Raw genomic sequence first — 14,132 nt, 5'->3', positions numbered from 1 at the left:
CAGTAAACCACAGGATGCTCTGTGTATCCTTGAGCCCACAGGGAGGTTTAGATCAACCAAATTAGATATACTGCAGAGTGAATTCTAATGGCTACCACAACTATTCTCAGATTCCTTCAAACACTGCATGACCTCTAGGAAAGTCGGGGCGTGTTTTCCCAGCTTGGAGGGTTAGGTCAGTGAAGACCCAGAGGCCTGCCCCAAGGGCTCTCATATGTGGAGCAGGCTGCCCCCGGCCCTCATTGCCTCCAGCCAGTGAAGAAAGTCTCTGGCCGCAACCTTCTGAAACACCCTCCATACAGCCAGGGGTCATGAGTCCAAAAGACCTGAAGGTGAGCAGGAAGTGGGGTGTGGGGGCAGAGGGGGAACTGAGCTGGGAGTCAGGAGGCAGGGGGATTTGGGGGGCTTATGCTCCTCTGTAACTCATTTCTGCCGCTGGGCCTCAGTTTCTGCAGATGTAACAGAGGGTAGTCTAGCTGCTCTTTAAGACCCCTCTCAGCTCTATACACACAGGCCCTGTGTCGGCAACCAGCTGCTCACTCTCAGTTCACCACAGCTTCAAGACCCAAAGAAAGAAAGAGGGAGAAGCTGGATGTGGTCAAGTTTGAGGTTGAGCTTAGTCTGGATCACCTGACGGAGAAGCAGAAGGGAGAGGGAGTCCCTTTCAGACTGCCAACACGAGGGCATAGGCACGGGGTGAACATGAGCATCACCCTAGTGGTGCAAACACTAAATCATGGGAGAGGGCACCGATGGGCAGTCAGAATACAGGAAGATGCCTCCTGGCAGATGTCCCCTGGAGAGATGGCTTTTGAACATGCTTGAGGTAGGATCTGACCAGGGGTAGGAGAAAGCAGAAAGGCTATTTGGACTGTCTGGGCACATCTTCCTGGTTCTCCTTTAGAGACCAGCAGTCCACAGCACCCCACCACAGGCTCCTCCCCACCTCACCCTCAGGCCCCTCCCCCTACTGAGGAAGGAAGGCAGAGCAGGCCCCCCGGCTGGGAAGCCACGCTGCTCCAGTGGCCTTGTCTCTGCTCAGAGCATCCCCAACCCTTGCTCATGCTGGGCAGTTGCTCCTGCTCTAGGGCTGCTCCTTCCCCAGTCACACCTCCCAGGCCCCTGCCTGGTGGTGGTCTCCTGGGGTCGTGGGTTGGATGCAATAGCCTGTGGACACATCTTTGCTCTTTTGTCCTCCTAATACCCAGCAATGTGATCACTTTGAATCTGAAATAACTAAGCAGGTGAATAATAGAGCAAGGAAAGTGACTCAGACAAGTAAGACCCTCAGCCCAGGCCCAGAATCCCCCCACTCCATGATCTGGCACCCTGCCGGGTGCCCCTGAGCACCAGAGAGCTGGAAACCTGCCCTTTGGTGGGTAAGAGGATGGTGGGGAGGATGTGAGAGAAAGATACTCATTTAGTTGAGGTAACATTTGGGGACAGGGATGAAGTAAACATCTGCCCTGAACATAATGCACATATCCTACTGCTGGGAGGAGTATATTATACCAACACTTGACCAGAGACCCACTGTGTGAACTCTGTTTCCCCACTTGCAGAGGGGGAGACTTAACCAGTTGACCTATTAGAGTACTTCCCTGCTGATGCCCCAGGAGTTCTGGAGACCCAAGGGTGCTGGTTTGGGTGCCGGGTAAGCAGGAGGATGGTAGAGGACAGAAGTAGAATGTGAAGGTTCTGTGTACCCATGGTGATGCAGAAGGCTGGTCCTGGGGAGGACAGATGACAAGCCCAATGGTGGCTTAGAGTCCAGAAGCAGTCTGCCTTACCCAAGCCCCCACCGCCTGATCCAACACATGATGTATGATTTGTGATGAGATCAGAGTTGACCCAAAGACACAGGTAAGATTTCTGGGTTCTGAGGACCAACAAGGGTATTCCTAATCATGGGGACAGTGCAAGCCAAGGCTCACACTTCCTTCAAGCCCTCGGCACCCCAGGTATCTCCTGACACAGCCCTGTGAGGATCACTGAGCTACATGAGCAGTATGAGGACCACCACTAGGGGGGAAATCTGAGGCGGGCACAGATACTCTAATTTAACATACTCTCCCGATGATTCCACGGCAGATACCATGTGGGCATGTTGATTCCAACCGCTTACTTCCCACGCTGTGTTCTGAGAACACTGATCTGGAAAGGGTCCCGGGTGCTCTGTGAGAGCAGCACTCCCAGTCAAGCCCATTCCGAGAGCTCGCACACTCAGCGCTGCTCCACCAGAGTCCCGGGCAGAGGAAGGGCTCTGGGCACGCTGGCCTTGGGGGGCTGGGGTTCCTTTGGTTGGATCCAGGATTCCCTGGAATTGATTTTTCAGATTTCCTGGTGACATTTCACCTTATCCCACTCCTGGGGAAACACTGGTTGAAATCAATCCTCCCTATTTTTTCAGATGAATAAACTGAGCCCCAGGGAGGAGAAAGAGATTGTCTAAAGTCACAAAGCAAGAAAAGAGGCTAGCAGCCCGCCTCCTTCCAGGACAGGCTCTGGGTGACTCTACATCTTCATCCCTCCTCCCAGCCTGTGTCTCTCCAAACCCTGCAGCATGGAGGCGCTCAACAGCACACAGGTCTCCCAGTTCTTTCTGAAAGGCTTCTCTGACTACCCAGCCCTGGAACCCCTTCTATTCTTGTTCTGCTCAACCATGTACCTGGTGACCCTGCTGGGGAACACAGGCATCGTGGCTGTGAGCGTGCTGGATGTCCACCTGCACACCCCCATGTACTTCTTCCTCAGCAATCTCTCCATCCTGGACATCTGCTACACGTCCTCATTTGCACCCCTGATGTTGGTGCACTTCCTGTCGAGCCAGAAGACTATCTCCTTCGCTGGCTGTGGGATCCAGATGTGTCTGGGTTTGTCCACGGGTTCCACAGAGTGCCTGCTGCTCGCCATCATGGCCTACGATCGCTACCTGGCCATTTGCCGGCCTCTCCAGTACCCCGTGCTCATGAGCCACCAGCTCTGCCTGCTGCTGGTGGGATTCCCCTGGGTCTTCTCCTTCAGTATATCACTGACTGAGACGGTCATTGCCATGAGTCAGCCCTTCTGTGGCCACCAAGTGGTCAACCACTTCTCCTGTGAGATCCTGGCGGTGCTGAAGCTATCTTGTGGTGACACGTCAGTCAGTGAGGCTCTCTTGCTGGCTGGCAGCACTCTGCTGCTGCCCATGCCCCTGGCACTCATCTGCCTTTCCTACACTCTTATCCTGGTCACCGTTCTGAGGGTGCCCTCAGCTGCCGGGCGCCGCAAAGCCTTCTCCACGTGCTCGGCTCACCTGACCGTGGTGGTGCTCTTCTACGGTGCTGTCATCTACACGTACATGAAGCCCACCACCAAGGAAGCCCATGTTTCTGATGAGGTCTTCACAGTCCTCTACGCCGTGGTCACGCCCATGCTCAACCCTGTCATCTATAGCCTGCGGAACAGGGAGGTCAAGGAGGCTGCCAGGAAGGTGTGGAACAGGAGCTGGACCTCCAGGTGAGGCCGGCCCATGCTCAGCAAGGACAGAGCTCTCTGTTTAGTAGGTGAGCCCATCACCTGTCTTCTGGCAGCCAGGAGGGGGAAAAAAGCTATGAGTCCAGTGTTTCTGTGCCAGAAAGACCCCAGAAAGGAACACCAAGTGCCCCTCACCCAATCAGAGAAATATATAATAAATGTGTCCACTGGTCCTACCCTGGGCTCTAGACCACATCTCAGCATCATTTCTTGGACATTCACACCCACCTTCTTGACTGCCCTCCGTATTTCTAATCTATCCTCCTGGTGAGCTTCATTTGTAAAGTCATATCTCCAGATTACCCTCCTACTGGATGGACTCGTGGCTCCCACAGCTCTAGGATAGTATATAAGCCTCCAGACCCCACTAACTGTCACTCAGGACAGATGCCCCAGTCTTCTGCCCCACGAGCTCTTCCTCACACCACATCTACCAAACAAATGTGTGCCTTGGTATCCCTGTCCCACCCAGCTCTGTGCCTTTCCTACACACCTCCCACAAGGAAACGCTTCCCAGCATACCAGTGCAGAAGGGAAAGCACTGTCTGACCTTGAAGACCCAACTCCAATGCCACCTCCGCCAGGAAGCCTCCCCACTTTGCTCTCACTGTGCTCCTCCTGCCACATTTCACTCTTGTGCCGGGAGCCAAGTGTCTAGTGCAGCTTCAGCCCCGGTCAACACGAGACCTGGTGCCAGGTTTCCCAATAGATAACTCAGCATATTAAGGGAGGTGATAGAGCTTGGAATCTTCCCCACCTCTGAGTAGAACTGGTTCGAATTCCCCGATGACAGCCATGGCCTCACTCACTGGGAGTGATGAGGCCAGAGTTTAAGACTCCCAGATCTGCCTGGTCCCAAGTCATTGTCACTCAGAGCTCCTAGAGCATGACCCACCCCAGACCCCTTCTAGAGTACTTTCCTGGCACCCAGGCATCACCTGGCTGTGGTACAGCTTGCTCTATCCTTAGTCCCTCCCAACCCTCATTGGGGCCAGTCATTCTTATCCCTACCACTGCTCAGCCACTTCCCAACTTCTCCTTCTGGGAACGCAGGGAACACACAGTGGAAACAGACCTGCAGTGGTGGCAGATGGGGTGGGATTGAACAATCACAGTTTACCTCCCTCTCTACCCCTATATCCAGGGGTCAGCTACCCAATCAGCAAGGTAAGCATGAGTTTGCTTGTACTTACTTACTATCCTGTAGTGAATCATGTCACATAGCTTTCACGACATCCTTGTAAAATAGAGGTGTGAAGTGAACGAGCTGAAAGCAACTTTAAAAATAGTGCTTGTGTTCTAGGCGAGAGTTGACACTGCAAATTAGGTTGCCATTTAACAGTGTTCATACAAATCACTCTGTGACATTGCAAAGCCCACGGGCAGCTGTTTACTACGTGCTCCAAATCAGCTCCTGCTTACCTGGCTGCCAGAGCATTCCATCCTTCCTGAGGATTATAAATTTTAAAGACGACTTGGATTTTGTAGGAAAGTGCTCTGCCGTTTGGAAGACAAGATGCCACCCATACGTAGAAGCAGAAGCCTTGCGGTGGTGAGAAACGTGGAATTGTTCCCTGCAGATTGGTAAACTAGCTACCAGTAAGCCAGTGCTTGCCTTGGCTGTTAAGTAATCTGCCATAGCCTCTGCGCTCGGTGGCACCTCTGTGATGGGTGAGCTAGGCTTGGCCTCCAGCCAGTCCTGCCCTCCTGATCCTGGCTGTGTGGCCATCGGTCTCCTTCCAGGCCCTCCTCCTGATTCTGCTGCTAGTCAGAAACAAGCCCGGCACAGGTACGCCAAGAGCACACAGGAGTGCAGTCTGCTGTCCAGTTCCAGCCTAGGGAGGGAGGCCCAGGAACCTCTCTATCAGCCAGCTGTGACTGTCCATTGGGCCCTGAATCCACTGACAAGGATTTGGACTTGATCCTATGAAGAGTAGAGGTTTGAATTCTGATTTGATTTTGAGAAAGGTTATGATTTAAAAAAAACAAAACTCTTCTTCATCTGTGGGGTTATGCTGTTGCTATTGTTTTTAAATGTAATGCCTTCTGTTTGTTGGAGAGACATGGAAATACGTGATTTCATGCACTGCTATGGGGGAGGGGGGATGAGAATACATCCTTATGAACTTCTTGGAAAGAAAATTGGAACCTTGAACCAAGAGACTTCAACAGTTCCAGCACCACACATGAGAATGAAGGAAGCCAAAGACTGAAAGAAGAAACTGGTCCGCACTAAAACTGTAAGAGCTAGATGGTGCCCAGCTACCACGACCCACCCTTCTGACATTCTCGTGCAGAATGTGATAAAAATACAGAACAAGATTCGAATTCCTATGAAAGACCAAACTTGCAGGATAATTAGAGATTGGAGGAACCCTAGGGATTATCACCCCGAGATGCCGTTTTTAACTCTAAACTGAAGCCACTTCCAGAGGTCACCTTTCAGCCAAAGAATAGATTGGTTTATAAAATAAATCATATCATCCATGAGGACTGTGTCCTTTAAGTGACCAACTATAAGAGACCTCATTGGGAACATTTTTCCAAGAGGAAATATTTAGAAGCATGAAGGGTCAAGGAAGCTAGCTAAATGGAAACAGCAAACAATATAAAGGAAATGTTATACCCCAAAAAAACAGTTTAATGGTAATCTCGTTTGCTGTGGAAACGCTTACCTAAAACATGATAAAATAGCTTTACATATTTCCTTGAGCTTCTTTGGGCTCATATCTGTATTTCTAGAAATTAAGTGTATTAAAATTTTAGACATACCGGAAAAGATATATGAGGATAAGTGTAAGGATATAGTAATCTCAACCATAAAAAGCTTTAATGATCTAAATGTTCAACTCTAAAGAATGATCTAAATAAATTCTGGTGGTGCCCAATGATGATGTTGCTATTTTTTAAATTGCTCACGAGCACATGCACGTGCGCACGTGTGTGTGTGTGTGTGTGTGTGTGTGTGTGTGTGTGTGAATTGAGTGGGGGTTCACATTTCATACAATCAACGTTACAGCCTACAGTTCAAACCACTCATCAAGCGACTCCTCCCATCCCCGTATTCTGCCCCACTCCCTCTCCTCTGGTTTCTCTTCTCCCTCTTGTGGTCCTCTGTCCTTCTGTTCACACCGACCTACACCGATGAGCCCTCTGCAGTACTAGTAGCCCATTGAACCCTCCTGACTGGTTGCTTCATTTTCCATCTCCATCTTCGTAATATCCAGTCTGTTTCCTTTAATCAGCAAGTCTTTGTCTTTGTTCTTATAGCAGTGGTCTCATACAGTATTTGTCCTTTTGTGACTGACAAGCTTCACTCAGCGTAATCATTTCTAGGTCCACGCAAGTCAAGCTGCTTCATGGCTTCGGCATTGTTTTTTTGTGATGCATAGTATTCTATTATATGTAAGTAACCCCAAATTTTAATCTATTCTACTGATGGGCATTTGAACTGTTTCCAGCTTTTTTCTATTGTGAACAGTGCTGAGATTAACCAATGTGGGCTTATTCCATCATTCTGTGACCCTTGTTTTTCAGAGTATATCCCCAGTAGAGTGGTTGCTGTATTGGACAGAATTTCTATTCCCAGTTGCTTGAGGTAGCACCATCTCACTTTCCACAGTGGCTGTACGCATGTACAGTCCCACCAGCAGTGTCTGAGTGACCCACTCCCTCCACACTCTCTCTAGCTTTTGCTGTTTTCTGGGGGTTTTCCTCAGTTCAGCTGTCATTAAGTGTAAGGTGATGTATCATTGCCGCTTTGAAGAAATCTTATTTTTGAAAAGAATTTGATGATACAAAATGCTTCCAATGTAATTAGTAGATAAAATCAGAACAACTGCTAATTATGCTGTAAGATTACAGTATTATTGTGTTTTCCTTAGAGATAAATAAGTATATACATACAAAATTCTAGAAAACTACGATAAAATAATAATTACAGTTGATGCCTCTAAATGTAATCTTACTTGTTACACTGGTAGGTATTGTTTCTTTCTTTCGTTTTTTCTTTCTTTTTTTCAGTATTGTCCAATTGATATAAAATGCTCTGAACCGGAAGAAAAAACAATTCACTTTAAGAAACACCACCACCCTGACTCCAGAATGGAGGATGGTATAAAAGGGATCCCAACTGAGGAGTGAGGTGGTTCTTGCAGTCACCCAGGCAGGCAAGAGACCTTGAACCAGGTGGGCAGGAAAACAGTAAGCCTGTGTTAGTCTGGGTTGACTAGAGAAACAAATCCAAGAAGACTCATTTGTGTATAAGAAAGAGCTTATCCAAGAGCAATGGAATATTGAGAAAACATCCCAGCTCACTCCAGATCAAGTCCTTAAGTCTGATATTAGCCCATATGTCCGATACCAATCTATAAGTTCCTCTTCAGACTCACACAACACATGCAATGACGCCAAATGCAGGAAGATCACAGGCCAGTGAGTGGAAAGTCTTGTGGATCCAGTGGCAGTATAAGCATCTCAGCACTGGCAGGGTCTCCACATGGCTCCTTCAGCTCCAGGGCTCTGGCTGCATCAGCGTAGCTTCATTGGGCTCACTGTCAGTAATGTCTCACAGGGAGAGATAGAGAGAGAGAGAGAGTGTGTGAGTGTGTGGGTGTGTGTGAGCTATTTGTCTCCTAGAGCCTCCAAATGAGGTCATTAAGCTGCGACCTGATTGACAGGCTACACTCCACCCTTTCACTCTTAATATTCTCAAATTGACAACAGATTATGTAACTACCACAAAGCTAAAAGAGAGTTGGGATATACCAGGGATCAAGAGCGAGGGGGAAACCAGGACTTGATTATTTCTCCAGTTTTTGACGATTTAGGAGGAGAGTGGAGCACCACTGAGATGCTGAGTGGAAGAAGCATGGGTGGAGGCTGGAGAACACTACTCTTAGACTGATTGAGTTCGGGACACTGAAGGGGAGCAAGAGAGCATTGTCCCATGAGCAGGAAGAGAGGATGGGCAGGATGAAGGAAAGGCAAAAGGGAGGGCCAGGGACATAGAGAGGATTGGAGGAAGGAGGTTTTGGAGGAGGGGAAAAAAAACTTTCATAAATCCAGGTCCTCATCACCCCATTTCCTAACTCAAAACACCCAGACCCAGGAAAGAGGAGTCATGAGCTTCCTGTGTTCCTGGTTTGTGGGGTTCTAGGGGTGACACTGGATTGAGACCCAGTGTTCTGATTCTCTGTCTAACCTCTCCTCTCCCTACCACCCCAGCAGGGTCTCTAAAGCACAGTCTTACAGCTGACAGACCCTGACATTTGGTGTAGTTGCAGAATTTGAACTTTAAATTGGGCAGGGAGCATAAAGCCCCCGAGGGGAGCGAGCTGTGTCAGGGGAACAGGAGATGGTCCTCGGGACTTCAGTGCAGTGCCCTGGTCCAGGCCAGCCCAGCCCAGCACGTTGGTGAAGACCTCAACACTCTCCCTTTAAATAAAGGCAACCACAATGACCGCTGTAGTAAAGCTTTGGCAGCTTTGAAAATGCGAAGACTGCACCTGCAAGCACCTGGTACTAATTGGAAAGTGCAATGTAAGAAGTATGCCTCCAGAAATAGTGCAAGCCTTCAAAAATGAAATGGAACACGAGAAGACCATCATTCTAGGCATTGGTGAGCTGAAATGGACTGATTCGGATCATTTCCAATCATATGGTTTAGTAAATTGGGAATGACAAATTGAAGAAGCAAGCACCACATGCATGGTCAAAAAGAGTATGTCAAGCTTTACCTTGAAGTACAATGCTGTCTGTGGTAGAGTAATCTGTACACATATAAGGAAGCCATGTTACTATAACTATCATTCCAATTTATGCACTAACTACTAAAGCTAGTGGAAAAAAAACGGAACAATTCTATCAATTGATCAAACACGCAGTCAAGATGCATTGATAATGATTGGCAATTGAAATGCAAAAGCTGGAAGCAAAGAGGAAAGATTAGTAGTTGAAAATATGGCCTGGGTGAAAGAAGTGAAGTGGGAGATCACACGATAGAATGTTGCAAAACCAATGCCATCTTCATTGCAAAATATCTTTTTTTAACAACATAACTAGTGACTAGACATGTGAACTTCACCAGATGAAATACACAGGAAACAAATGAACTACATCTGTGGAAAGAGACAATGGAAAAGCTCAATATCAAAAGCCAAAACAAGGCTAGGGGCTGACTGCAGTTATGCATATGTAAATTCAGACTGAAGTGGAGAAAATTGAAACAAGTCCATGAGGGCCAAAATCTGACCTTGAATATATCCCACCTGGATTTTGAGAACATCTGAAGAATCCATTTGGCTCACTGAACCCTAATGACAGAAGAACTGATGAGCTGTAGGATGACATCCAGGACATCACACACGAGGAAAGCAAAAGGCCACTTAACAGACAAGAAAGAAAAGGAAAAATTGAAGTGGCAGGCAGAAACAGTTCTGAAATTTGCTCTTGACTGTGGAATAGGTAAAGCAAATGGAAGAAATGATGATGGAAAAGGGCTCAACGGAACATGTCAAGGGCAGCTCAAGAAGACAAAGCATTAAAATGAAATGTGCAAATACCTGGATTTAGAAAACCAAAAAGGACGAACATGTTCAGTGTATACCAAACTGAAATAAATGAAGAAAAATTTGAGCCTCAAATTTCAATACTAAGGGATTCTATGAGATGCAGGGAGCATCAAAAGAAGATGGAAGGAATACACAGAGTCATTGTGCCAAAAAGAACTGGTTGGTTCCTAACTACTTCAAAAAGTAGCATCTGAATAAAATCCGATGGCATTGAAGAAAGTTCATTCAGCCTGCCCTGGAAGCATTAGCAAAAAAACAAGACTCCAGAATTGACAGAATTGAGATATTTTAATAAGTTGATAAAGCACTGAAAGCACCCACTAATGCCTAGAATACTGGTCTTTATGTGTTCCATTTTCTTTTTGAAGGCTCCCACTTTTTCTAGATTCATACTTCTTACATTACATATTCCAATTATTATCAGGTGGAATAGGTACAAATATTAATTTCTTCCAGTTGATTGGCCAGGTAGCTGTCTTCCAATTTAACTGGAATTGATCCTTTCCAACCAAACAGTTATATGGTTTAGTAGATTGGGAATGACAAACTGAAGAAGGATGGTGCCGCATTCATAGTCAAAAAGAATATATATATATATAATCAAGCTTTACCTTGCTATACAATGCTGTCTGTGGCCAATCAACTGGAAGAAACTGATATTTCCACCTATTCCAAAGAAAGGTGATCTAACAGAATGTGGAAATGATCAAACAGTATCATCAATATCACATGCAAATGTTGCTGAACACAATTCAAAAATGGTCACAGCGGTACATTGATAGAGAGCTGCCAGAGATTAAAGCCACATTCAGAAAAGGATCTGGCATGTGGGATATCATTGCTGACGTCAGATGACCGTGGCTGAAAGATTGGGAATTCCAGAGTATTTCATTGTGAATGGACCAAGACACAGTTGTTTGACCCGAACAAGGGAAGGTAGGCATCATATATGTACTCCATCCCCATATGTACTCCATCCCTTATTCAATCTGTATGCAGAGCAAATAATCCAAGAAACCGGCTGGACTGTGTGGAGAAGAATGCAGCAGCCGAGGTGGAGGAAGACTTATTAACAGCCTGCAATATGCAGATGACACAACCTCGCTTGCTGAAAACAAGGAGATTTAAAGCACTTGCTGATGCATGGATTACAAGTTAATGTGAATAAAGCAAAAATCCTTACAGTTGGACCAATAGAGAGCACATTGACAAACATAGACAAGATTTAAATTGTCGAGGATTTCATCTTGCTTGGATCCACAATCAATGCTCATGAAAACAACAGGAAAGAAATCAAAGGATGTCCTGCATTGAAGCAAATCTGCCCCACAGACCTTCTTTAAAGTGTGGAGGACCAAGGAGCTCAGCTGGAGGACTAAGTGGTCCCTGACTCAAGCCATGGGATTTTCAATCACTTCATGCACATGTGAAAGTTAGACAAGGAATAAGACAGGCTGAAGAAGGGTAGATGCATTTGAATGATGGTGCTGGTAAAGAATATTGACAGTTCTATGAACTGCAAGAAGAACCAACAAATCTGTCTGGGAGGAAGTACAACCAGAATGCTCCTTAGAAGCAAGGAGGATAAGACTTTATCTCACATGTACTGGACATGGTATCAAAAGAGGTCAATGCCTGGAAAAGGGCACCATGCTGGGTAAAGTAGAAAGTCAGCAACAAAAAAAAACCCAAGAAGATGCTAAGACAGATTGATTGACACAGTGGCTACATCAATGGGCTCAAGCATAACAATCGTGGGGATGGTGTGTGAGGCCTGCAGTGCTCCCTTCTGTCGTGGTAGGGTTCTGTGAGTCAGGATCAACTTGACGGCACCTTACAACAACAACAAGTTGATAAAGAGCAAGAATGCCTCTCTATTTGCAGATGATATGAAAAAATCCCAAAGACTCAGCAAGAAAATTATTGGGCCTGAGAAATTCAGAAGAAGGTCTACAAGATCAACATTCAAACTTGATTTGGATTCCTTTACACCAGCGGTTCTCAACCTGTGGGTGGCGACCCCTTTGGGGGTCAAACGACCCTTTCACAGGATCGCCCGATTCATAACAGCAGCAAAATGACAGTTACGAATAGCAGCAAAAATAATTTTATGGTTGGGGGGTCACCACCACTTGAGAAACTGTATTAAAGGGTTGCGGCATTAGGAAGGTTGAGAACCACTACTTTACACTAACAAAAAGCTCTAAGAGCTGATACCAAGGACTCAAGTAGAAAGAAAATATTTTGAGAGTGATGAGGGCAACAAATGTACAAATATGCTTGACACAATGGATGGATGGATGGATGGATTGTGATAAGAGTTGTACAAGCCCCAAATAAAATGATTTTATTTAAATAGACATAATGGAAAGGTTGACACATTTCGATGTAAATTGGGTTTAATTTCAGAAAAATTTACACCAAATTCTTCAACAGTAATAGATTTGAAAGAGAAATTAAAATAGTCACCCCAGGATTTTTTTTAAAAGGAGCTCTAAGAAACAATATCACTTACAATAGCCATCAAAAGAAATACACAGAAATAAATCTAACCAGAGAAACAAAAGACCTTTACAAAGAAAATTACAAAACTGCTATGTACACAATCCTGCAATAATGATGATCTACAAGTTGATACATGGATGGACATGCCTGCTGAAAGGGTGTGGGAAGGAGAGTGGGAATATATATATATATTTGACAGAGAATGTTTGTACATGGGTATTTTCCTTGGCTGCAAATACAGGCATATATGTGATGGAGCATCAGGAGACAGAGTTATGAATGCTTACACATACCTGAATACGCTGAGGGGAGTCACTGGGCCTGGGGGTCAGGACTATAAACTCAGGGGGCATCAGGTAAATTGGCATAGCATAATCTTTGTGGATAATCTACATCCTACTTTGGTGAGTAGCAGCTTCGGTCTCAAAAAGCTCAAAAACTGGCCATCCAAGGAACAATGATCGGTCTCTCCTTGTCCAGAGGAAGGAAGAGTGATGAAAATTGAAGACACAATGAAACAGCTTAATGAACTAATGGATCACTCAAATATCAGTCTCCACGGCCCTGAGACCAAAAGAGCTAGATGGTGCCCAGCTACCACTATTAGCTGGTCTCAAAGGGATCACATTAGAATGCCCTAGATGAAGTGGGGTGGAGCCCTGGTGGTGTAGTAGTTAAGCTTTGGGCTGTGATGCACATCACCAGTAGCAACAAGGGAGAAAGACTGGGCTTTCTACTCCCGTAGAAATCCACAAGGGGTCGCTTTGAATCAGCATTGACTCATTGGCACTGAAGGAGATAGAGTGGGAGAAAAATGTGGAAGATGACTCCAAATCACAAAAGAGACCAGGCTCACTGGTAAAATAGGAACTCATAGAACCCCCAAGATTATAACACCCTCACCCCTATCAACCTTCAGATCCAAAATGAACCCATCAACAATGCTCATTTTTCACCAAACAGCAGTCAGCTCTACAAGGGAAACAGAAACACATCCCTGAGAATGAGCCTCCATTTGAGATGAAAAGGGCAGCATTTCCCCAAAGACAGTGTTCAAAAGGGGTAGGACAGGTGCAATGGAAACAGGAACCACGGGGAGGAAGTGTAGATGCCGTTAAATTGTAGGGATTGCAATCCATGAGATGAAACAAAATGTGTGTGACTTGTGTGGGCAGATCCGAGTGGCCCAAGGGAGCGTGATACAAGCTGTAAAATACAGTGGGTGAGAATACTAGGCCCACAAGAGACCTCACTTAGAGGGAGAAAGGAGCCAGTAAATAGAGCTTTCAAGCATTTCCCTTTACTTGGATCCGTAATAAATGTTCATGGAAGCAGCCCTCGAGAAATCAAACGATGTACTGCACTGGGCAAAGCTACTGCACAAGACTTCTTCAAAGTGTTAAAAAGCAAAGACGTCACTCACTTTGAGGGCTAAGGTCCACCTGACCGAGGCCACGGCATTTCCAATCACCTCATACGCAGGTGAAAGCTAGCCAGTAAAAAAGGATGCGGGAGAAGAACTCGTGTATTTTGAGTGAC

At 46.2% G+C, this 14,132-nt stretch overlaps 1 protein-coding gene across 1 annotated transcript; it reads left to right on the top strand.

The window, feature by feature from the left end:
• The first annotated feature begins 2,563 nt into the window (after positions 1-2,563).
• On the top strand, positions 2,564-3,502 carry LOC101651704 (olfactory receptor 13J1-like). Its single transcript, XM_013007194.1, has one exon. It carries the CDS (start codon positions 2,564-2,566, stop codon positions 3,500-3,502), a length of 939 nt encoding a protein of 312 aa, XP_012862648.1.
• The last annotated feature ends 10,630 nt before the right edge of the window (positions 3,503-14,132 follow it).

The sequence above is a fragment of the Echinops telfairi genome, unplaced genomic scaffold (assembly GCF_000313985.2).
Source record: "Echinops telfairi isolate 266 unplaced genomic scaffold, ASM31398v2 ScPeMD7_25;HRSCAF=90, whole genome shotgun sequence".
NCBI classification, from domain to species: Eukaryota; Metazoa; Chordata; class Mammalia; order Afrosoricida; family Tenrecidae; genus Echinops; species Echinops telfairi.
Note: the sequence above shows the minus strand (reverse complement) of the source record. Positions and strands in the feature narration are given on the sequence as shown.